Source organism: Dermochelys coriacea, chromosome 1, assembly GCF_009764565.3.
Source record: "Dermochelys coriacea isolate rDerCor1 chromosome 1, rDerCor1.pri.v4, whole genome shotgun sequence".
Classification (NCBI taxonomy): Eukaryota; Metazoa; Chordata; order Testudines; family Dermochelyidae; genus Dermochelys; species Dermochelys coriacea.
Genome location: NC_050068.2, coordinates 296,191,175 through 296,215,538, shown reverse-complemented (window position 1 = coordinate 296,215,538; position 24,364 = coordinate 296,191,175). Strand labels below are relative to the sequence as shown.

Genomic DNA, 24,364 nt, shown 5'->3' with positions numbered 1-24,364 from the left:
CTATCAGAACTATGCAAAACTCTGTTCTTTTATTGAGCAGCTTCCTGATTTTCATAAGGAACAATTCAAGGTCATAGTCAATGAAGGCCAACTGGTGGCTAAGACATCTCTCCAGACTGCATTTGATGCAGCTGACATGGTGGCATGTTCGATATCAACTGCCATTGTGATGAGACAGGCCTTGTGGCTTTATCTATCCAGCTTTCAAAAAGAAATTCAAATGACTGGGACAAAGCTATTAGCTGAGAAGACCAACGCCTCCCTTCACACATTAAAAGATTCCAGGGCCACTCTTCCATCCTTCGGGATCTATACACTTGAGTACAAAAGAAAGTGTAGCCCCCAGCCACCATTCAAGCCTCACTCATCACACTATTGATCTCAGTATTCATCACAGAAATCATATGAACCTCAGAGGAAGCGCAGGTTACCTAGATGGAAAACGTCAGGATCTTAGCCCACTTTCTCTCAACCCTCAACCTCAAAGCGGTAGTTTTGACTGGTTGGTCAAGGTGCTTGTAGAACATTCTCCTCCTCATTATTTCACTCTGTAAAACCTCACCCATACCTTCAGAGACCATTTCACCCCATTCCACAGCACTTGGGAACAGATAACCTCCAACAAATGGGTGCTGGAGATCATCTGAGATGAGTACTCCATCCATTTCACCTCCCTCCCACATCCCAAACTCCCTTCTCAATCCCTCTTCAGGGACCCTTCTCATGAGGCTCTACTACATTAGGAGATAAACCATCTCCTCAGCGTAAGAGCCATAGAGCAAGTGCCAACAGATCTAAGAGGCAAAGACTTCTATTCTCATTACTTCCTTATACTGAAGAAAAAAGGGGTTTGGAGACCCATACTGGATCTCAGAGTGCTCAACAAATTTATCAAGGCTCAGAAGTTAAAAATAATAATTTTATCAACAATTATTCTAGCATCAGAGAAAGGAGATTGGTTCTTAGCCCTCAACCTCCAAAATATGTACTTCCACATTTTGATTATACCAAATCACAGATGTTACCTCAGGTTCACACTAAGCCAAGACCACTACCAGTACAGAGTACTCTCTTTTGGCCTCTCATCAGGCCCCCAGAGTATTGTCCAAGGTCCTCTCAGTAGTGGCAGCCCAATTATGCTCATGTATTTATCCTAACCTAGAAGATTTCCTTCTCGGGGCACGTTCCTTCGCTGAAGCCCAGTGAGTCACCCAGATCACACTGGACCTATTCCATAATCTGGGCCTACAAATCAACACGTAGAAATCAACATTAACACTGATACAGAGGTGTTAGAATTCAGAGGAGCTGACCTCAACTCCATCCAGGTGAGGGTATTCCTCCCATATCACAGATTTCTGTCTCTCCATGCTGCTAGAGACAGTGCAATCCAGCCCCCAAATTTCAGCCAGACACTGCCTCTAGCTCCTGGGCATATGATCACAGGCACATCAGTTATAGCTCATGTCAGACCACGGGTGAGATGCCTCCAAGCATGGCTCAGTTTGGTTTACAGGCCAAACAGAGACAACATAAACTACTGTCAATGCCCAGCAAGGTCAAGCAATCCTTGGACTAGTGGAAGGACCAAGTAAATGTCTGTACAGGAATCCCATTTGTTCAGCCTTCTCTATCATTTCTCTTGACCACCGATGCATTCCTCATAGGATGGGGTGCACATCTCAACGATCTCACAGTTCAGGGCAAACGGTCACCATCCAAGACGTGCCTTCTTATCAACCCGCCCGAACTCAGAGTGGTCAAAATGTGTGTGTTTACTTTCTCCCGCTGATCACGCACACAAAAGTCATGACTGACAGAACTGACAGGGAGGCACCAGGTCATTCTCCCTATGCATGGAAGCACTAAAGCTATGGAACTGGTGTGTTTCCCACAATGTCATACTATCAGCGGCCTACCTATTTGGAGTACACAACACAACAGCAGAGAGCTTCAACCGCAAATTCCCACACGACCACAAATGGGAGATAGATTTGATGGTTCTCCACAACATATTTTGACAGTGGGGGACACCGACAATAGACCTGTTTGCTATTTACCAGAACAAGAAATGTCCACAGTACTGCTCCAGAGTGGGGATCGGAGACACTTCATGGGAGATGCTCTCCTCCTTCCATTATACAAGGGCCTTCATTACGCCTTTCCCCCATTCCCTCTAATACTGAAAGTCCTGTTGAAAGTGGAAAGAGAAAAAGCAAACATCGTACTGATTGCTCCCATGTTGCCCAGACAGACATGGTATCTATGTCCCCCGATGACTCTTCCAATCATTCCTTACCTTCTAACACAGAACAAGAGAGATGCACTCTCCATCCGAACCTGCGTATTCTGTGGCTCAAAGCCTGGCTCCTTCATGGCTCCAATGCATAGAGACATCTTGCTCTGAGAGGAACAGAAGGCATTATTGCTCAGTAGGAAAGGAGCTACTCATTGTACCTACCTACAAAAATGGAAAAGGTTTCAAATCTGGTGCCAGACCAAAGGCATCATCTCGAATGCAGTCACCCTACTGGTAGTCCCAGACTATCTGTTGACTCTCAAGAAGTCTGGATTCTATTAGCTGACTGAAGGTCCACTTAGCAGCAATTGCAACCTTCCACCAGCACATAGGATACTCAATCTTCTCTCACCCAACTATGAGGTTTCTCAAGGGCAAAGCGAACCTTTTTCACCAACCCAGACTTCGACCCCACAATGGGATTTCAACCTAGTGTTAAAAGGTCTGACTGGACTGCCATTTGAATGCATGACCACTTGTTCCTTAACTCAACTTTCCCAAAGATGGCATTCTTGATTTCCATCACCTGGCAAGAAGGATAAGGGAGATAGTGGTTCTGGTGGCACACCCTCCCACCCCTCTTCACAGTGTTCTTCCCTGACAAAGTCACTCTCAGGACACATCTGAAATTCACTTTCAAGGTGACTTCCGCTTTTCATATGAACCAGATTATCCAGCTTCCAATTTTTCATCCCAAACCTTGTCAGGATAATAGAGAAGCCGTCCTCCATATGCTCAACGTGTGGAGAGCCTTAGCCTTCTATCTGGACAGGACAAGAGCTTTTAGAAAATCTCCGAGACTCTTCCTCTCCATTACAGCAAAGATGCAGCAATTTCAGTTCAAAAACTCTCCAAATGGTCCAAAGGAGCCATAAGGAACACCTCTCCTGGGACCAGGCAGGTACCAATCCTCTTTCCCAAAAAGAGGGGAGAGAACCTCTTCTAGGGTGCATGCCTCCAGAAGCCTTAAGGAGGAGTCCCATACCACTGTCCCAACACCAAAATTCAAGTTGGCACCCACCATCTTTCCATTCTAAGGACCACCCTCCCTCTGGATATGCTGGCACTGAGCATTTTGGCACCATCTGCATTGGGGGTTGAGGTACAAACTGCTCCCATACTGAGACTCTTTTCCTCTACACAGACAACTTCCTCGACACTATTGTGATCTTTGGTTCTGGTAGCTCACTATCTGTGTTGGCAGAGCTTTTGTGCATGGCACCAAGATAACTTTCTGTGGGGCTGCTACCGGACTCAACTCTCATTGAGAGGCTACAGGAGATTATTATCAAACCACCCACAGTACTGACCACAAGACAGAGTACATCAGACAGATCTGTGCCACCATTGGAGGAGGTTTACTCTTTTTCCTCACCATCAGAAGCATAGAGCAGAGCTTCCTACCCCGGAGTGTGCCCCCTCACCTCAATGGGTGGCACAGTGGGTGTCTGGCGCAGAGTCTAGGGAGACATCCTACATGAATCACTTTGAATTTGGTATGGTTACCCTTGCCTCTATAATCCCCTCCCTGGATCCCAAAGACTCATGCTTCAAGATGCCTAATTTCACATATCAGTACATCCAGCTCACGGAAGTACCTGAAGTTCTTGACAGGAACATTATGCTGTCCATACAGACTCCTACCCTTTGGTCTCTTTAAAGGCTGTACAGAGTCCTAGCTGTGGTGGCTACCTGTCTGAGAAGACAAGTAATCCAGGCATATCCCTACTTAGATGACTGGCCGGTATGGGGGAAATTCCCCCCTCCACTCCTCTCCCCCCATCCCCCCCCAGAAGTGGCTGACTGCTCGGAATTCAGGTCAACAGAGAAAAATCCACTTCAACCCAGACTCAGAGCACAGACTTTATCAGGGCACTGTTGGATTCTAGGTTGCAGAAGAATGTACCTGCCTCAAAAGAGGTTTCAGACTACATTCATCCTCCTCAACCAACTTTAGACTCATCCCAGAACACTGGTAAGGACCCACCTCACTACTGGGGCAACGTTGGCATACATGTATGTGGCCCAGTATGATAACCTTCACCTTCGGTCCAGGCAAGGGTGGTTAAAATCACCGTATCTACCAAACAGACACAGTATGTACAAGGTGGTCACAATTCCTTGAGAAACACTGTCCTTGTTAGATTGGTTGATTAATCCAACTCACGCCGTTCAGCATAGCACCCTTTTCAGTTCCTCTACTAACAAAGACTAGTTATGCATGTATCCTTTCAGGAGTGGGGAGAACATCTCAACCACCCAAAGATTAAGGGAAGTGGTTTCCACAGGAGTCCATCCTACACATAAATGTTTTGCAACTTAGAGCTGTCTGACTGGCATGCAGGTTTTTCCTGCCTCTCATCCAAGATTGATGATACACATGCTGACAGACAACACCCCAACAATTCACTCCATCAACAGGCAAGGGGGAGCCAGAACCTATTCCCCTCTGCCAGGAAGATGTACTTCTCTGGGACTGGTGCGTCTGTCATCACTTTAGTCTCATAGCACTATACCTCTCTGGCCTGCAAAACACACTTGTGGACCTCCTAGTAGAGACTTCTTCAGAACCTCATTCCTCTGGAGGATCTTTTGCAGGTGGAGATTCCTGCTGGTGGACCTATTTGAAACATGTCTCAGCAACAAATGCCCAGGGTTCTGTCTCAGGGGAGGAGCAAGCCTATGCTCCCTCTCAGATCCATTTCTCATCCATTGGGCTCCTGGCCTTTCTGCTGTTACCCAGGGTCTTGAGGAAACTGACACAGGATGTAGGTCTGGTCATCGTGATAGCCTCAGCGTGGGCCCGACCGTTCTTTTGGAACTTGAACATTATGAACCTAACAATGTGATGGTGATCATCACCTTACCAGTGACTGTACTTGTATTTCTCAGAGATGTGTTGTCCACTCAGAGTCCTGCTCTTAGGGCATTCTTATTGGCAAAAACATAAGTACAGGTTGTAGCCAACACACTGTTCATGCCCTTGGCTATAGGGAATGAAAGGGTATTTAAGACACAGCTACAGCCCAATGGACACTTCATTCAAAAGTATCTCATCTTGCATGCATGAGGCACTTGTGCACCGAGAGTAGAATCTTTATGGACAATACATCTCTGAACCACAGTTACTGTGAGGTACCTAATATTTTATCTAGATGTTGTTATAATTCTGTTTTTTAATTATTGTTTCAAGGTATTTTCCTGGTACTGAAGTAAGGTTTACTGGCTTCTACTTCCCAAGTTTACCTCCTATCATCTCTTTCAAAAATAGGGTACAAACATTTGCTACCCACCAGTCCTCTGGTAGAGTTGCTTATTTTAAAGAGAGATTGTATATATTTGTTTGCAGTCCAGCCACTTGATTCTTAAATCCCTTCAGAGCTTTTGGATTAATAGTCTCTAGTCCTTGTGACATGTTGCTCTTGTAGTTTATCCATTTGTTCCTCCACCTTCTCTTTTGACACCTGAGTCTCAGGCAGTACCTCATCTTCATCTTCATTATGTGAAAAGTGTTTAGGTAGATATGTCCTCAAAATCCTATGTAATGAAAACTGATGCACAGTGATCATTTAGCATCTCTGCCATGTCTTCATTCTCCTTATTTAATTTTTCAGCAACCTGGTAGTCCACCAGACACATGACATCTCCTACAAGCTTCCTGCTTCTAATATACTTTAAGAATATTTTGCGGTTTGTTCCATTTTTTTCTAGTATAATAGTTAAAATTTGCTAGAAGTGAAGTTTATTATAAAAATACTGGCATAAACTTAGCTGATTTACTGGATTCCAAGTATAGAAACAAGATTCTTGTAAATTGATCATTAGCCATTGATTGGTCTCATTCACTTCACTTAGCAATTTTTTCCCTTCAGATATCAGCCAGACAAGTTCATAATAACAGAACGATAGAATATTAGTATACTCTTTTTGAGGGGGTGTTTGGTGACATTTAATTAAGCAATAAGATATGACAAGGGGTGAATTTTGGTGTAATCATTTGCCCCTGTTTCTTTGGGTGTGTTCCTTTAATTCACATGGAACATAAATGAAAATATATGAAAAATGAAATCCTTAAAAATATTTTTGCATAAGAATGTCAGCCAGAAGATTGTAATATGTTTCTTTCCCTTCGTACTAACTTGGCTGCTGTGCTCAATAACATTTCAGAAGTCCTCTGTAGTTTAACTTACATTACTAAACAGGGACTATTTAAATATTTTTTAGTGGTAGTAGTGTTTAACATGTATGCTGTGGTAGTGCCCCAAAGTCACAACCAGGTTGGGCCCCATAATAAATGACTGTCCCTGCCCCCAAAGATTTCTGATTTAGCATCTGAAGTGAAAGTAAGGGTATGTCTATATTACCCACATTACAGCACGGTTAAAAAAACCAACACCCCGAACGAGCGCGGTGGTAGCTTTATCACCGGGAGCGCAGCCCCGGGCAATAAAGTGCTGTCTATACTGGCGCTTTTCAGTGCTAAAACTTTTGTCGCTCAGGGATGTGTGTGTTTTCATACCCCTGAACGACAAAAGTTTTAGCTCTAAAAGTGGCAGTGTAGACACAGCCTAAATCTTTAAAGCTTCCCACTGTACTGTGTAGCAGTCAGGCTGAAGCAGAAATATTGCTTTTCCCTTTGAAGTTCAGCTGTCTGCAAGTACTATTAATTGTGAGCAGCCTAGTTTCCATAGCTGCTACATTGCCTCACAGGTGGGAAAGAGATGAGCAGCTGCTTTTGAATTGTTTTATATTAAAAAAACCCAACAACCTATATTGGGAAAGGGAGGTACATTAAAGAAACTCCATTACCTGTCAGGCCGTTATAATAGTCTAACAAAGGGGTAAAAAGGCTAAACAAAATCCTGGAGAAATGAGGAAATAAAGAGTTGAGGCAAAACTCCTCTGTTGACACCATTCTCAGCAACTTTGTTTTTATTGTTGTTGTTGTTTAAGGAATAGCTGTTACCCTGTCTTTTTAGTAATGTTGTTATTTGGTAGTTTAACTCTGTTCTAGATTTGGTGGAATAGAGTGGAGCCCTGTTATAGTAAAGTACTTTCCTTCCCTCAACAAAAAAGTCTGTCAGGATTCCTTTTAGGTCTTATCAACTCTTCAAATAAAGTGATGTTAGGGGATCCTATTAGAGCATGGATCTCCCCAATAGTTAAAATCGTTCTATTTACACAGTGTAGGCAGAACATAGCCATGTCTCAAACCCTGCTACAGCCTGGGGAGACGTAGTTAAATACATTTAGATTCTGGCCAAACTACAGAGATAAATCCATTTCAGCCATGGCAAGGAATGTCCATATTATAACTAGATCCCATGACACAGTTATAGTTGCATATGGAGCCTCCGTGCCTCCCACTTTACCTTGATGGTGGTGGAAGGAGCTCTCTCCATCCCTTGATATTGTAGGAGCAATCTGCTGTTTATGATGCAGTGAGTCTGAAAGTTTGTATTGTCACACCCTGCTATGAGCTAGCTGCAGCAAGACATGGCTCCAGAAATTCCTCCTTTATCTCCGCCTCAGTTTAGTGGCAAAGTTTCTTCTTCTCCCCTTCCCTCAGCAAGAAGTGGGGGCGGGGGGAAATCCCATGCACTGCTACAGGCTGGGAATCGACTGGCTAAGCAGCAGTTCTGCAGAAAAGGACCTGGGGATTACAGTGGATGAGAAGCTGGATATGAGTCAGCAGTGTGCCCTCATTGCCAAGAAGACCAATGGCATATTGGGCTGTATTAGTAGGAGCACTGCCAGCAGATCAAGAGAAGTGATTATTCCCCTCTCTTTGGCACTGGTGAGGCCACACCTGGAGTATTGTGTCCAGTTTTGGTCCCCCCCCACTATAGAAGGGATGTGGACAAATTAGAGAGAGTCCTGCGGAGGGCAATGAAAATGATTTAGGAGCTGGGACACATGACTTATGAGGAGAGGCTGAGGGAACTGGGGTTATTTAGTCTGCAGAAGAGAAGAGTGAGGGGGGATTTGATAGCGGCCTTCAACTACCTGAAGGCGGGGGATTCCAAAGCGGATGGAGCTAGGCTATTCTCAGTGGTGGCAGATGACAGAACAAGGAGCAATGGTCTGTCGTTGCAGTGGGGGAGGTCTAGGTTGGATATTAGGAAACACTATTTCACTAGGAGGGTGGCGAAGCACTGGAATGGGTTACCTAGGGAGGTGGTGGAATCTCCATCCTTAGAGGTTTTTAAGGCCCTTCACAAAGCCCTGGCTGGGATGATTTACTTGCTGTTGGTCCTGCTTTGAGCTGGGGATTGGACTAGATGACCTCCTGAGGTCTCTTCCAACCCTAATATTCTATGATTCTATGATTTAATAATAGGTGGAATTTTGCCATAACAGAGTTCCCTATAAATGGGTTCCCCATATTACATGAAATCTCTTCCCCTGCCCCTCCCATTTCCTCTTATGCTATGTTTACCCTACCGCGGTAAGTCGACCTACGTTACGCAACTCCAGCTATGTGAATAACATAGCTGGAGTCAACATACCTTAGGTCGAGTTACCGCAGTTACATTAGACCTGCTAAATCAACCACCGGTGGATCGATCTCAGAGCGTTGATCCCAGTTGTAGTGTAGACCTGCCCATAAAAAGTAACTGGCAGGCATAGGTGCTAGAATTAGGGATGCTGCCACACTCCCTTGCTTGAAGTGGTTTCCATTATATACAGGGTTTACAATTTGGTTCAATGTCTCTCAGAACCCCCACTATACAAATTGTTCCAGTGCCACTGCTCCGAGGCAGAATTCATTGTATGATATGCCATGCCTGTGTTTTCACCTGAGAGAACATTTACAAGTATGTTATGAAACAGACTATACCGTACTAGACGTTATCGTGCAAGTAGTGGGATACCCTTTAATTACAGCAGTGCAAATAGCGCCATTTATTTTGCCGTATTGTATATGTTAATACAATATGCCTAAGGTTAAAAAAAATTCTTGCTTTTGTGACAGGGTCGGGCCAGATGGCTACAGGAGAGTAATAGAAGGCAGATATATTAGCCCCAGGTTAAGTAGGTCCCTTTTCCCTGGGTAAGGGAACAGGGAAGGTTCCAGAACAATCAGGAACCTTCTGGAGACAAGACAGACGGGCTGATTAGAACACCTGCAGCCAATCAAGAAGCCACTAGAATCAATTAAGGCAGACTAATTAGGGCACCTGGGTTTAAAAAAGGAGCTCACTTCAGTTTGTGGTGCATGTGTAAGGAGCTGGGAGCAAGAGGCACTAGGAGCTGAGAGTGAGAACGCCGACTGTTGGAGGACTGAGGAATACAAGCATTATCAGACACCAGGAGGAAGGTCCTATGGTGAGGATAAAGAAGGTGTTGGGAGGAGGCCATGGGGAAGTAGCCCAGGGAATTGTAGCTGTTGCACAGCTGTTCCAGGAGGCACTCTAGACAGCAGCATTCCACAGGGTCCTGGGCTGGAACCCGGAGTAGAGGGCGGGCCCGGGTTCCCCCCAAACCTCCCAACTCCTGGTCAGACACAGGAGGAGTTGACCTGGACTGTGGGTTCACAAAAACGGCCAAACTGAGGGCTACCGTGAAGCTCGAAGGCAAGCAAATCCGCCAATAAATGCAAGACCCACCAAGGTAGAGGAGGAACTTTGTCACACTTTGTATTGGATTTTAGAAAGGCAGTTAAAATTAATGTTTAATTAACAGTTTAATCTTACATAAGAAGAAAAAACTGAACATCAGTGAAACCTACACAACAGGCACCCCCTGTTGTAAATAACCACTTCAAAATATTCCCAAAGTGTCCCTTTGTTCATTCTTTAAAGCCCATCTCTACGTTGGAACAAATTTTTCTTGGTCCCTTTAATTGTCAGTTAACACATGTTTCAGTGCTCAGTACATAGTCTTCAGCTATGGCTATATTAGACTACATTATTAGAAGCAAGAAAAATTTCCATGTACTAGATGCTGTTCACACATATAACAATGAGGCCACCAGTCCCTGAGTTGAGCCTTTAGGTACTACCACAATACAATTCATCATCATCATCAATATTTTTTTTGGTAAAGAGGAACACAATCTCTATATAATACTTGTTCTTTGTGACCCCTTCTGTTAAGCTTGTCCAACGTTACTTTAATGGAAAGCTTACTTATTCCAAAACTGAAATGAATTAGTCTCTCTCTTTATATTATGTGGATTGTCTTTATAGCCTATATTTTTAATAGCTTATTTTTTCTGAGTCAGGTGTAAATTCCTGCAGATAAAATTAAAATGCCTCCTTGTGGTAAGTAGTGATATCTCAAATCAGTTGCATTGCCCAAGTTTTAATATTGTCCCTCTTATAAAATGGCTTAAAAAGATCCAGTTAAAATATATGCAACAGTTATGTTACAAGGCTACTTTGAGATCCCTCTAATACAAAGATGTTAAAAATGGTAGTTTCTATCATATCATTTTCATTCTATCAGATTTCCTCCCTTTTGTGTTCAGACGAGTAATACTATTTGAATATTTTTTTTATCATTTTGTTTATGTAAAAACTTATTCATAGTAAATACTCTAAAATTAAAAAATCGGACTAAGGAAAAAAATCTCATGGAACTGAATGAGAACTAATAGGCCTCAAAGATTATTTCTATCCTAAAAAGGGCCCAGTCTTATAAATTTATATCTTCAATGATAGCCTTTACTATTTAATCAGTTTATTCTCTGGCACTCACATGCCTAAAGTTAAACAACTACTTAAGTCTTTGCAATTTGGGGCCAAATGTGTATATTTTAGTGAATTTTAAAACCAATGTTAATCTTCTTTGATGGTAAATATACACAGTAATCCATTTTTAAATAAGTCTGCATGATAAACACAGATGGTATCCCATTATCTGAGCACAGACTAATTTGAATCAGCAGGCAAAACTTTTAAATATTGTAATTGACTGCAATAAGTCAGCTTGACAAGATTGCAGATAGGGATACTGAAATATTGAAAAGCTTATAAACAAAGAGTTAATATATGTTAATAGCGGCTGTTTACCTTTTATTATTTAATGTACATGCAAGACAATATCTGTTTTCAAATCTATAATTTAAAATAGCCAAAAGATTTTTATAGCTGTTTTAACAAAACAAATAAAATTGATTGTATGCTGAAAACATCTAAACCAAGTTTCAGACAAACAAGTTTTAACAGGAGATTTACTGAAAAACAGGTTTTACCCTGACCTATTGTTCTAGCATTGTTAACAGATATCATTACATTACATAAGACTGCAGGATCAATGATTTCATATTTCTGCTTGTTAGTCACATTTTAAATATTCTCAGTACAAGTGCTGGCTGGTCAGAAAGAATCCAGGAAGGAGAATATATGAAAGACAATCACATCTGTAATACAAGGTGCTTGACAGCTTAGTAAAGTAGTTTGTTTGGATATACATAGAGTTTAAACAAGTAGTCCACATTAAAGCCATTGGGATCAATACATCAATAGGAAAATTTTAAAATGCTTAAAATTAAATTTAAAATGCTTAAATAATTTTAAATAATTGGATTCAGCCAAATCAAGTTGCTGTTTATTGGCATTTAGTGATAATGGACATGTACACACACTTTTGGAAATTGTCTTATTTAAATATGGAAATTACATACATTTTCAGTATGTAATGCATATGTCTGCTCATAAGAACAGAAGTGTTAGCCAGTATTGGATCAAAGGTGGTATTGCTGTTTTAACATTAACCAAGCAAAAGCAATTACAGCACTTTTTACTTTTATACTTTTTAGGTGGTTTCAAACACCATCACAAGTTTTTTATCATGCAGCAACTGAACATGGAGGAAAAGATGTCTATCCAGGGCAGTGCTTATGGGAGGGTTGTGAACCTTTTCAGCGGCAGAGGTTTTCCTTCATTACCCACTTACAGGTAGAGATTTTCTAACTATTATTTTGTAAAGTGAAATGTGGAATTTCATTGAAAAGTCTTCAGGTAAATTTTTTTCCTTTTCTCAAACAGGATAAGCACTGCTCCAGAGATGCTCTACTTGCAGGATTAAAACAAGATGAACACGGACAAGCAGGAAATCAGAAACCTTCCAATAAGTAAGAGACATGATCCTTGTTACTGGTAGAGAAAATAGAGTCAGAAATCACTGGAAGAAGGTTGTATATTTATAATTTGATTTATCAGGCGTTGTTCTAGATAGAGCAAAATATAGTAATCCAATATGCAGTGATGCATAAAATATAAATATAAAATAGGCAAGAGAAATGAGTGATTGTGACATCTGAGAGAAAAGGTCACAATGGTCATGTAAAGCACAGGTGAAAAAGCCACATTGATGATCCAAGAGCAATTGAGGGTCCTGTGCCCCTAAACTTTAAGAGCCATTGATTAAAGATAAGTACCCATCTTCAGTAATGGAGACAAACGCTGTCCTCATCATACTCTCCGAATTCTCTCCCCACTAACCAACATTATCTTTTTGATTATAGTGGATCAGCAGCTCGGATGTACTTAAGGTTGAGAGTCGCTTACTGTTTAAAAAAAGAAAAGGAGTACTTGTGGCACCTTAGAGACTAACAAATTTATTAGAGCATAAGCTTTCGTGAGCTACAGCTCACTTCATCGGATGCATCCGATGAAGTGAGCTGTAGCTCACGAAAGCTTATGCTCTAATAAATTTGTTAGTCTCTAAGATGCCACAAGTACTCCTTTTCTTTTTGCGAATACAGACTAACACGGCTGCTACTCTGAAATCTGTCATTACTGTTTAAAAGATTACAATTCTAAATGCTCTAAAATCCACGTACTGACATGGATTGCCTCAAAATTTGCCGTGCCTTGTGAGAGTTTGGGGTAGGGATAATTGTCCAAATTTGGGGTCATTTGAGCAAAAAGTTGTCAGTATAAAGCCCCCTAAAAACCCAGAATTTTACAAAATCTTCTGATTCGTCTAAGATTTTTTTTTATGCATATCTGGGGCTCTGCCCTCCCCAAACTGCTCCAGATTTATCATAGTTACTGCACCCAATGCCCCTTTGGAGCATTTCTCTGCATAAATTATTCAGGTTCAGGTAGGAACTCCAGTTTGGTTTGTCAGTTAAAAGTCAAAGTTCCCCTGAGCCAATGGCTCTTCGAGTTGGCCCTTCATGTGGTTAAGGCACGTCAGTTTTATAGCCAATGATACACTATGACTAGGAAGTGATGTGGCCAAAATCATGTCCAACCATATTTAACTTCCGTACCCTTATGGATCAAGTACTCATTTTGCAGCTGGGTGAGTTGGAGGTGGCTTTTCAGTATGATCAAGGCTCGAATCCTATGACCTTCAGGGTTGTAGTTGAATGTGTCAGTTGCTCAAGCCAAAGAGAATAAGGTGCACATGTGCAGCAAAATTATGGGTTTGTTAACAGTCAAAGGGTTTCCAGGCAGTCTGTTGTCACAGTAATTGGGTGGCTCAAAGATGTTGTTTTGATCATGGAATCTATATAGTACCCATGCACTGAGTTCAAGCCCTATCCCTGCAACTGTCAGAGAATGTCTGTTGTGCATGTTCTTGCTCTCTGCCTGCATTCTGTAGGGGCTTGTTCTGGAAGTTTTCCTCTGAGACCAAAATTGCTGAGTTAAGAGCAATAATTTTTAAAAGGTCAAATTTACAGACAGTTTCTGCGTTTACATCAAACTGTTGTTAAAGAAAATAGCATTAATTAAACAGAGGAAAGATAAACTATTTTAGGAAGAAGTTAGGGTAATGAATTTATAATGAACCATGAGACTGAGAGTGATCAAAGGAAACCCATGGCATTTAGTTCAGGGGATCCTGATACACAGCCCCCCCTAACATGAGCTGCTCAAACATTTCCAGATTCTTACAATTTTTGGGGGGGGCAAAGCAAGCGAATATTGGGGGGTCAAAGCAGTGAGGAGGAATGGTGAGTATGTATATGTTGGAGCTGTGCAGGAGGTGTAGAGGTTGGGAGAGTTCAAGGTCAGGGCCTCTGCCCCTTTTGCCTTATAGTTGTGCTCTGGCACAGCTACAGAGGAGCCAGCATGCCCCTAGATAATGGCCCACATTATTGCAAGGAATTGTTTAAACACCGTTTTTTGAAAACTCAGTTTGATAACTAGAGCTTTGACAGAGAACTGGGTTTCAAAAAAGCAATTCTTCTATGATTCCTTAATGAATAAAGGATTGCCTTCAAAGAGACCTCTGCTTTTTGGAAGCTCAGAAGTGCTCACTGAGCAGGACTGTAAGGAGGGAAAGTAGGGCGGAATGCGTCCGATAAAGTGAGCTGTATCTCACGAAAGCTTATGCTCAAATAAATTTGTTAGTCTCTAAGGTGCCACAAGTACTCCTTTTCTTTTTGCGAATACAGACTAACACGGCTGCATCTCTGATTCCCCTCCAGTGTTGTCTTGGTGGGAAGCGGCACCATCTGTTCCCTTTCTGGTCCCCTATAAGCATTCCCCATTCCCCACAATTCCTCCTAAGGCCAAGGGAGGGGGCTCCAGGCCTCCCCTTTCCTCCTCTGCTCCCCAACCAGGGCAGGAACCTAGAAATCTCCACGTTCCCCAGATTTACCCTTCCTTTAATGCTGATGTTTCCAGAGGAAAAGGGGGTGATCAGAGCAGTGCAGGAGAGTGTGAGGAGGAAAGGAGGTGTCTGAACTGTGCAGTGAGGATGTGGGGGGCTTTAGCAGTGTTCCCACAAACCTTTTCACATCCATACTCCCTTTCTTGTCTCCCCCCTTAAAACATGCCTCTACAGTGCTGAGACCAGATGGGGAGCTGGGAATGAGCATGTTCAATGCATGGCACAGGCATATAGTGCAGAGAGTGGAATGAGGAACTGAGAATGGGCATGGTTGGTGTACAGCACTGAGACCATAGTTAGGAGCTGAGAATAAGCATTCTCAGAGCATGCATTGCACAGACCCAGAAGCACTGAGATTTTGGGGATGGGGTGGGAACACCTACTGAGTTGAATGGAGCAATTCACACCTCTCAGACCTATTATTTCAGGCTATCTGCATCTCCATGGGTGTTCTTATTCAGCTGAGAATATCTCATTGACATGAATGGGCCACTTCATACCTTTTTGAGCCTCTTGTGCTGCAGAAGGATGTGTAGAGATCCTTCCCCGTACACTGACTAGGCCCAGATTTGGGGAAGGACAGACTCTACATATCCACTGTCATGCCCCTTCCTGCCTCCAGCTGGCACATGCACCTCATTGCCCCACCTCCCCACCCCACGACCACCACCTATGGCTCCTCCAAGCTTTCCAGGGACATGGAATGACAAAGAGGAGCTTGTGTGCCTGTGAGTGAGCTCAGAGCAGCAGGGGGCAGGGAGTAGGTGGTTAGAGGAATGCAGGGAACATAAGAGCATGACTGAGCTGTGGGGTAGTAGAGTTGGAGCAGTGGTGAGGAACATGAGCAATGAGGAGAGATGTTGGGATGATGTAGCAATGCAGGGAACAGTGGGATAGAAAGGAGCAGCGATCTGAGCTTTGCAGTGGAAAAATAAGGAGGCTTTCAGCTCTGTCCCCCCAAGTTCCTCACATCCATTCTCTCCATATCTGTCTTCTCCTTTCAAAAATATTCCCAATGACTCCATGCTAGTCTGTACACTGTTCTTGTGTCTTCTCCCCGGATCCTTCACCTGTGGAGAGGTGGACTAGAAGGGATAACTGAGCTGTGTTGGACACGGGGTTTGCTGTTTTAGATGGCATTTGGATAGCCACCATCCCCATTCATTTTAAATGTTGGCTAATAACACATTCCTTCAAACAGTTATCAGAAAGCTAGCTTGTTCTGAAGTATACTACTGTTGATTAATTAGAAAGCTACTTTTCCTTTACAAATGCCATCTGTGAAATGCAGTGGTTCTCTGAGAGAGGTGTATTTTCTCACCTTCACCTAACTAATCCTGTGGCACTTGTGAGCCACGGTTTTTCCCTGTTGAATCAAAACTACATGAGTGTTGAGTACTGAGAACTCCTTTACCTGTGAGCTCCAAAGAAGTTAAAAATAAAAGCCTATCAAGAGTAACTGTCTTGATAAATATAAACATGCTAGAAAGCATCACATAATGCTTAATACCTATATCTTTTCTTTATCCGTGTAGGCAGCCAACTGCAGGGGGTAGTACCTCTACTCCTAGAGCACAGAAAGCTATTGTGAATCATCCTAGTGCTGCCCTCATGGCACTAAGAAGGGGATCAAGAAATCTTGTCTTCAGAGATTTCACAGTAAGGATCATTTAGATTGTGTATTTGAAATTAATGGGTGACTGATTTGTTTTTAATATGATTTTCTTCCTATTTTAGGATGAAAAAGAGGGACCAATAACTAAACACATCCGATTAACAGCTGCCTTAATATTAAAAAATATTGGTAAATATTCAGAATGTGGTCGCAGGTGAGCAATCTTTTAATTCTTCTAATACCTTTTAATACAATACAGTGTGAAACATGTATGAACACAACATGGAAGCAACCTTTTAGGTTCCAGATGACAGGCAGATTTTATATTTAATAATTTTAAAAACAACTTTCAAATAGGATTCCACTGTAATGACTACCTGATTAATATGTTAGCTTTATATGATGCAAAATTACATAGAGGCGATGGCAAAAAAGAAAGGGTAAAAGTGACTGAAATGGCATTTGAAATTAATTTCATATTGTACATCTTGCACAAGTTGAAGTAAAACATCAAATTTGCCAAAATGGATGATGATACAACAGGAACAGAAGAGGTTACAAAATTGTTTGTCTCTCTATTTGCAAGCTGATTAGAAGTTGAGGTCCTCCAATAAATACAGTAAGAGAAATGATGTAACCTTGTGTAGTTTAGCCACTTGATTATATTTGTTTTGTAGGTCGACTAGAAGCATAGTTCTATTAGAATCTCTAAGCGGGAAGATTACAAGATCAATATCTGATGAGATGTAGACCTAGAAATTCTCACTTTAGAAAGCAGTAGTGAAACTGAAGACTGTTTTTATTAGTCCAAAATAGAAATGCCTCTATTTTAAAAAGTATATTTTGAAGAGTTATTAACCTAGTGTATGGTTAATTATTATGAACTTTGCTATTCTCTGCCATTTTTAGAAGCACAACCTCTTGATCTGTTTTACACTATTTGGTTCCTTTCATGGGCACAACGTGTACTTTCTCTGTGCAATAAGTGAGGTCCAATCTTTTCAAAAGTGATCAGAGATTTGGGCTGCTTCAATTTTTGGGTGCTGAATCTGAGACACCTTAAAGGGACCTGTTTTTGTGTGTTTTGTTGTCAGCAAGTGAATGCTCAACAAATTCTAAAAATCCAGGCCCCTTTAAAATGTCTCATGTTGGCCATAACATCTTATCCCAACTTAAAAAATATCTAAATGATCTTCTACAGGTTACCTATTTATACTTCTTCGAGTGCTTGCTCCTGTCCATTCCATTGTAGGTGTGTGCGCTTGCCATATGTACTGGTGCCAGAAGTTTTTCCCTCAGTGGTATCTGTAGGGGACCGGCTCTGGTGCCCTCTGGAGAGGTGCGTGTATGTCCTGGTATAAGGGGCGCTGCTGGCTCCTCTCTCCCTCAGTTCTTTCTTACCGCCAGTGATGGTGCTGGAACGTCTCCTTGCCTCAGCAAGCTTTCCATCTCAGCTGTGCCTAGTTGAGAATTCTCTTGTATATAGTTCTTAGAAAGTTTGAGTAATTTATTAGTTCCCTTTGTGTATAAGTTAGAAATAGTTAGTCCCGTGCAGGACTTAGCCTAGGGATTGGGCATGCCCTGGGCTTTAAGCCTTGCGACCGCTGCAAAAAACCTATGCCATCTTAAGCGTTTGAGGAGACCCACGAGTGACAAGTATCGCATTTGTAAGAGTTTCAAGCCCCGAACCAAAAAGGAGCAGGATATTTGACTAAGAGCGCTCCTAACGGAGTCGGTCCTCGCACCGGCCTCAGAGCCATCCAGATTGGACTGCACTCCAAGTACTGCAGCTTTGGTGCAGAGTGCACCGCCAGCACCGGCCTCTGACCGGCGCCGATCCCCATCCCCTGTACCAGCTAAAAAGCAGACAAAGACCGGGAGAGGGCGTTTTCCTACATCCCATAAAGGGAAGGAGAAAGCTGGAGGAGAGCAAAGACCCATGTGGGGCAGCTCTTCCCCTCTGGAAGTGGCCAGGCTTCAGCACCTATTGAGCTGTTGAGCTCCCTTCATGACCCATCCACCATCCCGGGAAGGAGGAGAGGCTCTCGGCACCTGGAGTGCTGTCCATACCGGAGGACTTTCAGGCCGCTAAGGACATATTGCCCCTTCCAGTGCTGCCCACGACAGCCAGCTAGGTGCCCCGTTCAAGGGGTAAACCCACTCTGGGACTTTTCCAGGAGTCCCCATTGGTTCGGCACTGCTCCCTGATGCAGGGAGTGCCCCACCAGAACGGCGCCAACAGCTTACCTGTCAGTTCTCTGCATCATTCCCCAGACTCTAGACGGTGTTCCCTGGGATCCCGACGTCATTCACCGGGTGTCTGGCGCAGACCCATGGAGGCGTGTCGCCAGTCCCTGGAGCGGCAGAGTCGATCTCCAAACTCGCAGCACCGCTCCAGAGAGTCCAGACACTGGTCCCCAGAGTCCGTAACTAGTCTTTGATTTGCCAGTACAGATCCCCATGGGCAAGGCATCAATCCCCTAAGCCGGGACGTCGATGCTCTCACTCCCGATCCACGGAACAGCACGCTTTCATAGCATGAGACATCGATCGCCGGAGTACAGTTGCCGATCCGCTGAACACCACCGCGGGCCACCAGAGGCGCGGCACCGGGAGCCGTCTTCCTGGTACGAGTCACCAGTGGAGACCCACGGAATTGGCCGACAGGGTCGAAGTAGGCAGGCAGCATCGGCACTGTCCTGTGTCCCTCAAACATATCTCTTCCTCCTCACTCTCTGAGGCTGAGGAGGAAGATTTACTGGCAGGCCGGGGCCACCCACCAGAGGCATCAATATTCCCATCAGGACCACCAGTGCCTACATGGCCCCAAGGTCAATGGCTGGCTCCATGGCAGCTATGGAATCCCTAGGGGTTTCCCCAACCATTAGTCTCAAGGGCATCTGAGAAATGGTCAGTAACAGTCTCCCAGCCACCCCCGGACTCAGAAGCAGAGTCAGACCAAGGTCTCCAGGGTCAGCCATCCCCAGCTGGTGTTTCCCTGCGGAGGCCACGGAGATGGCAGACCTGCTGTTACCCGCCTCCTCATCCTCTTTCGATGATGAGGCAATAGGAGGACCTTCCCATACAATCCCCCAGAATGATATAAAAGCCCATCAGGAGCTTCTTAAGAGGATGGCTTAGATCCTAGGGTTAGAGGCTGAGGAGCTGGCAGAACCATCTGATTCTGTTTGATGTTTTGAGCACAATGGCCCCTTCCAGGATGGCATTACCCATCCACGAGGGAGTGGTAAAGCTGACCAAAGCCTTATGGCAAACTTCCTCTTCCCTGCCCCCCATTTCCAAGCAGGCAAAGAGAAAGTATTACGTATCTGCTAAGGGTTTTGAATACCTACATACACACCCCGCTCCTAGCTCGCGGGTGGTATTGGCAACCAATGAGCGTGATAGACAGGGTCAACCAGGATCAACTCCTAAGAATAAGAGGCAAAGAGGCTTGATTTCTTTGGTAGAAAAACGTATTTGACGGCCAGCCTCCAGTTAAGAGTGGCCAACAATCAGGCCCTACTTGGTCACTATAACTTTAACATTGGCAGTCCATGGCCAAATTTGCAGACTTGCTGCCAAAGGAGCCCAGGAAGGACTTCCTGGCTATCCTGGATGAGGGCAGAGCTATGGCCAGGGTAGCTCTCAAAGTGGCCTCAGATGTGGCAGACTCCACAGCCCGGACCATGGCGTCGTCCGTTTCCATGCTAGCTGTAGTTGTTTGGCCAGTCGGTGGAGGTTCAGCAGTCCATCCAGAACCTCCTTTTTGATGGCTGGTGCTGTTCTCAGAACAGAGAGCAAATTACATGGCCTGAAAGACTCTAGAGGTACCATTCACTTGCTCAGCCTTTACATGCCGGCTCCTGTGAGAAAGTGGTTCAAACCACAGCACTCCCACAGGTTCGGGGACCAGTCCTGAACAAAGCCCTTCCACAGAAAAGCTAGGAGCTACAAGCACCAGCAAGGCCAACAGCCGGCACCCTCAGTTCCCTCGAGCTCTACCCGCAACCAATGGGGTAATAATCAGGCATTTTGAGGGCGTGCTCGAGAGCGACCTTCCAGCCTGTGTACTCGATCCAGCACCCTTGCTTTTTTCCAACCATCTGTCTCCCTTCCTCATGGCCTGGCCTTCTATAACATTGGACCAGTGGGTCCTCAGCACAGTAGCGAGGGGTACACTTTCCAGTTTATTTCTACCCCTCCCTCTCACCCCCACCCTTCTGCCCCGTCCCCCTTCAGAGACTCGTCTCATGAGCAACTGCTTGCTCAGGAGGTGCAGGGCCTTCTGCGAGTGGGAGCTGTGGAGGAAGTCCCTCTGCGCTTGAGGAGGAAAGGATTTTACTCCTGTTATTTTTTTTTATCCCAAAGGCCAAGAGGGGGCTACGTCCCATCCTCAACCTGCAGAGCCCGAACAAATATCTCAAGAAGTTGAAGTTCCGCATGGTCTCCCTGGCCTTCATCATTCCTTCCCTGGATCCGGGAGACTGGTATACCACCCTTGACCTGAAAGTCGCTTACTTTCATATATTGCTCTTCCATGGACACAGAAGGTTCCTACGTTTCATAGTTGGGATCACCCACTACCAATTCGCAGTGCTCCCCTTTGGTCTAACAAGAGTGCCACAGGTGTTTATGAAGTGCATGTTGGTGATGGTGGCCTGCCTCAGATGTCGGGGTATCCAGTTTTATGCATACCTCAATGACTGGCTTATCAAGGGACATTACAAGGTCCAGATCCAGTGCAGCATTGAGACGTTGCGAGCCACTTATCAAGCTCTATCTGTTGATAAATGAATAAAAATCAGCATTGGTTCCGGTTCAAAGAATAGAGATTATCAGAGCGGTTCTCGATTCTACCCAAGCCAGAGCCTGCGTGCCAGAGGCCAGGTTCAGGGCAATGTCATATCTGATTGCCAATGTCACGACCCACCCGCTCACCACTGCCCGGAAATTATTGGGGCATATGGCCGCATGCACATACGTGGTTCAGCACACGAGACTCAGACTGCGTCCCCTCCAGATGTGGCTGGCGTCAGTCTACTCCCCGGCCAGGCATTACCTGGACAAGTTCCTCACGATCCTGCCATGGATATTTACTTCCCTGCAGTGGTGGTCTGACCCGGCGCTAGTGTTGGAAGGTGTGCCGTTTGCGAGCACATGACCCATGTCTTCCTGATATCTGATGCTTCCAATCTCTGATGGGGAGCGCATCGCGGTACACTGTGAATGCAGAAGCTATGGTCAAGAGAGAAACTCACACTTCACATAAATGCCAGGGAGCTCAGAGCCATCCATCTAGCTTGCAGGGTATTCCTTCCCCACCTTTCCGTTCGGGTAGAGCAGGTGTTGACAGTCACCATGTCCTCCATGTCCTATGTCAACAGGCAGGGGGGAGCTCATTTGTCGGCTCTGTGCCAGGAAGCTCTTCACCTGTGGGACTTCTGCATCTGACATGCAATCCACCTAGAAGGCTCACACCTCCCCGGCATCTGGAACACACTAATGGATCGTATCAGCAAGTCCTTCTTCTCTCACCACGAGTGGTCCCTCCATTCAGAGGTTGTCAGGATGCTCTTCCAGAAGTGGGGAGCTGCCCATGTGGACCTGTTCACCACCAGGCAGAACAGAAAGTGTCATCAGTTCTGCTCCCTGCAAGACCTCGGCAGAGGCTTACTCTCCGATGCCTTGGTCAGGAGACCTGATGTATGCTTTTCCGCTGATGCCACTCATCAGCAAAGTCCTCCTAAAGATCAAGAGGGATAAAACACAGGTCATTATGATTGCCCCAGCATTGGTTCAGTATGCTTATGGACCTGGCTGAAGCAGCCCCTGGGCACTTCCCAGCCGCCTGTACCTGCTTTCACAGGATCATGGTTGGCTGCTGCACCCAAACCTCACCTCACTCCACCTCACAGCTTGGATGCTGCATGGCTAAATCCAGAGGAACAAGCCTACTCTAGTCAGGTACAGCAGGTTCTCTTGGAGAGCAGGAAGCCCTCCACCAGAGCAACTTACCTGGCAAAGTGGAAGCGTTTCTTACGCTAGGCTAGGAGCAAAGTATCTCCCCGAATCAGTCGTCTCTGCAGTCCATTCTGGATTACCTGTTTCACTTAAAGCACCAGGGCCTCGCCTTCTCTTCAGTCAAAGTTCACCTGGCAGCTATATCAGCCTTCCACCCTTGCGTCCAGGGTAGATAGGTATTCTCGCATGACATGTCTCTATCCAGGACATTTGCAGGGCCACGATGTGGTCTTTGGTACACACGTTCACAACGCATTATGCCATACCTAGGGGCCAGAGATTATACTGATTTGGCAGAGCTGTGCTGCAGTCGAAACATCCATGAACCCCTACCTGTCTCCAGTGGTACTGCTTGGGAGTTACCTACCATGGAATGAACATGAGCAAGCACTCGAAGAAGAAAAGATGGTCACCTTTCGTAACTGTTGTTCTTTGAGATATGTTGCTAGTGTCCATTCCATGACCCGATCTACTTCCTCTCGGAGTTTGTTAATAATCTGGAGGATGGCATGGATTGCACCCTCAGCAAGTTTGCAGATGACACCAAACTGGGAGGAGAGGTAGGTACGCTGGAGGGTAGGGATAGGATACAGAGGGACCTAAACAAATTAGGGGATTGAGCCAAAAGAAATCTGATGAGGTTCAACAAGGACAAGTGCAGAGTCCTGCACTTAGGACGGAAGAATCCCATGCATGGCTACAGACTAGGGACCGAATGGCTAGGCAGCAGTTCTGCAGAAAAGGACCTAGGGGTTACAGTGGACGAGAAGCTGGATGTGAGTCAACAGTGTGCCCTTGTTGCCAAGAAGACCAATGGCATTTTGGGCTGTATAAGTAGGGGCATTGCCAGCAGATCGAGGAACGTGATTGTTCCCCTCTATTCAACATTGGTGAGGCCTCATCTGGAGTACTGTGTCCAGTTTTGGGCCCCACACTTCAAGAAGGATGTGAAAAAGTTGGAAAGCGTCCAACGGAGGGTAACAAAAATGATTGGGGGACTGGAACGCATAACTTATGAGGAGAGGCTGAGGGAACTGGGATTGTTTAGTTTGCGGAAGAGAAGAATGAGGTGGGATTTGATAGCTGCTTTCAGCTACCTGAAAGGGATTTCCAAAGAGGATGGATCTAGACTGTTCTCAGTGGTAGCAGATGACAGAACAAGGAGTAATGGTCTCAAGTTGCAGCAGGGGAGGTTTAGGTTGGATATTAGGAAAAACTTTTTCGCTAGGAGGGTGGTGAAGCACTGGAATGCATTACCTAGGGAGGTGGTGGAATCTCCTTCCTCTGAGGCTTTTAAGGTCAGGCTTGACAAAACCCTGGCTGGGATGATTTAGTTGGGGGTTGGACTAGATGAGCTCCTGAGGTCTCTTCCAACCCTGATATTCTACGAGGGAGGTGGGAGTCAGCAGCACCCCTTATAGCGGTGCATATGTGCGCCACTCCAGAGAGCGCCAGATCCGGTTCCCTGCGGACACCGCTGAGGGGAAAAAACTTCCGGGACCGGTGCGTGTGGCAAGCACACACACATACAATGGAATGGACATGAGCAGCACATCTCGAAGAACAACAGGTCCCAAAGGTAATCATCCTTTTCCTAAACCCTAAATTGTCTGTCAGAGCACAGCACAGCAGCTGGGCTGTGCACCATGGAGTCCGTAGAGGATGAGTGAAGGGAGGGAATCCTTTCACTCAACAGAGCCACACTCCGGCCTCCTCATTGCATAAAGGCCCTCCCTATCTCCAAGCAAGAGAGTATCTGCTGGATTCCTATCAGAGTCTTCTGCCCTGTTTGTTGACTGTCCTGCTGCAAAACAAGAAGCAAACAGAACCCTGATGAGCTCTTATGCTCC

General features: G+C 44.9%; 1 protein-coding gene across 4 annotated transcripts in view; it reads left to right on the top strand.

Annotated features, from left to right (window-relative positions):
- Nucleotides 1-24,364, top strand: part of ARID2 (AT-rich interaction domain 2) — a 191,671-nt gene that overhangs the window by 157,758 nt on the left and 9,549 nt on the right. For all 4 annotated transcript variants that reach the window (XM_043494343.1, XM_043494338.1, XM_038405654.2 and 1 more), the window contains 4 exons: nt 12,066-12,204; nt 12,295-12,380; nt 16,411-16,534; nt 16,613-16,704. In XM_043494343.1, coding sequence (XP_043350278.1) covers nt 12,066-12,204; nt 12,295-12,380; nt 16,411-16,534; nt 16,613-16,704 — 441 coding nt within the window. The remainder of the gene's footprint in view (nt 1-12,065; nt 12,205-12,294; nt 12,381-16,410; nt 16,535-16,612; nt 16,705-24,364) is intronic.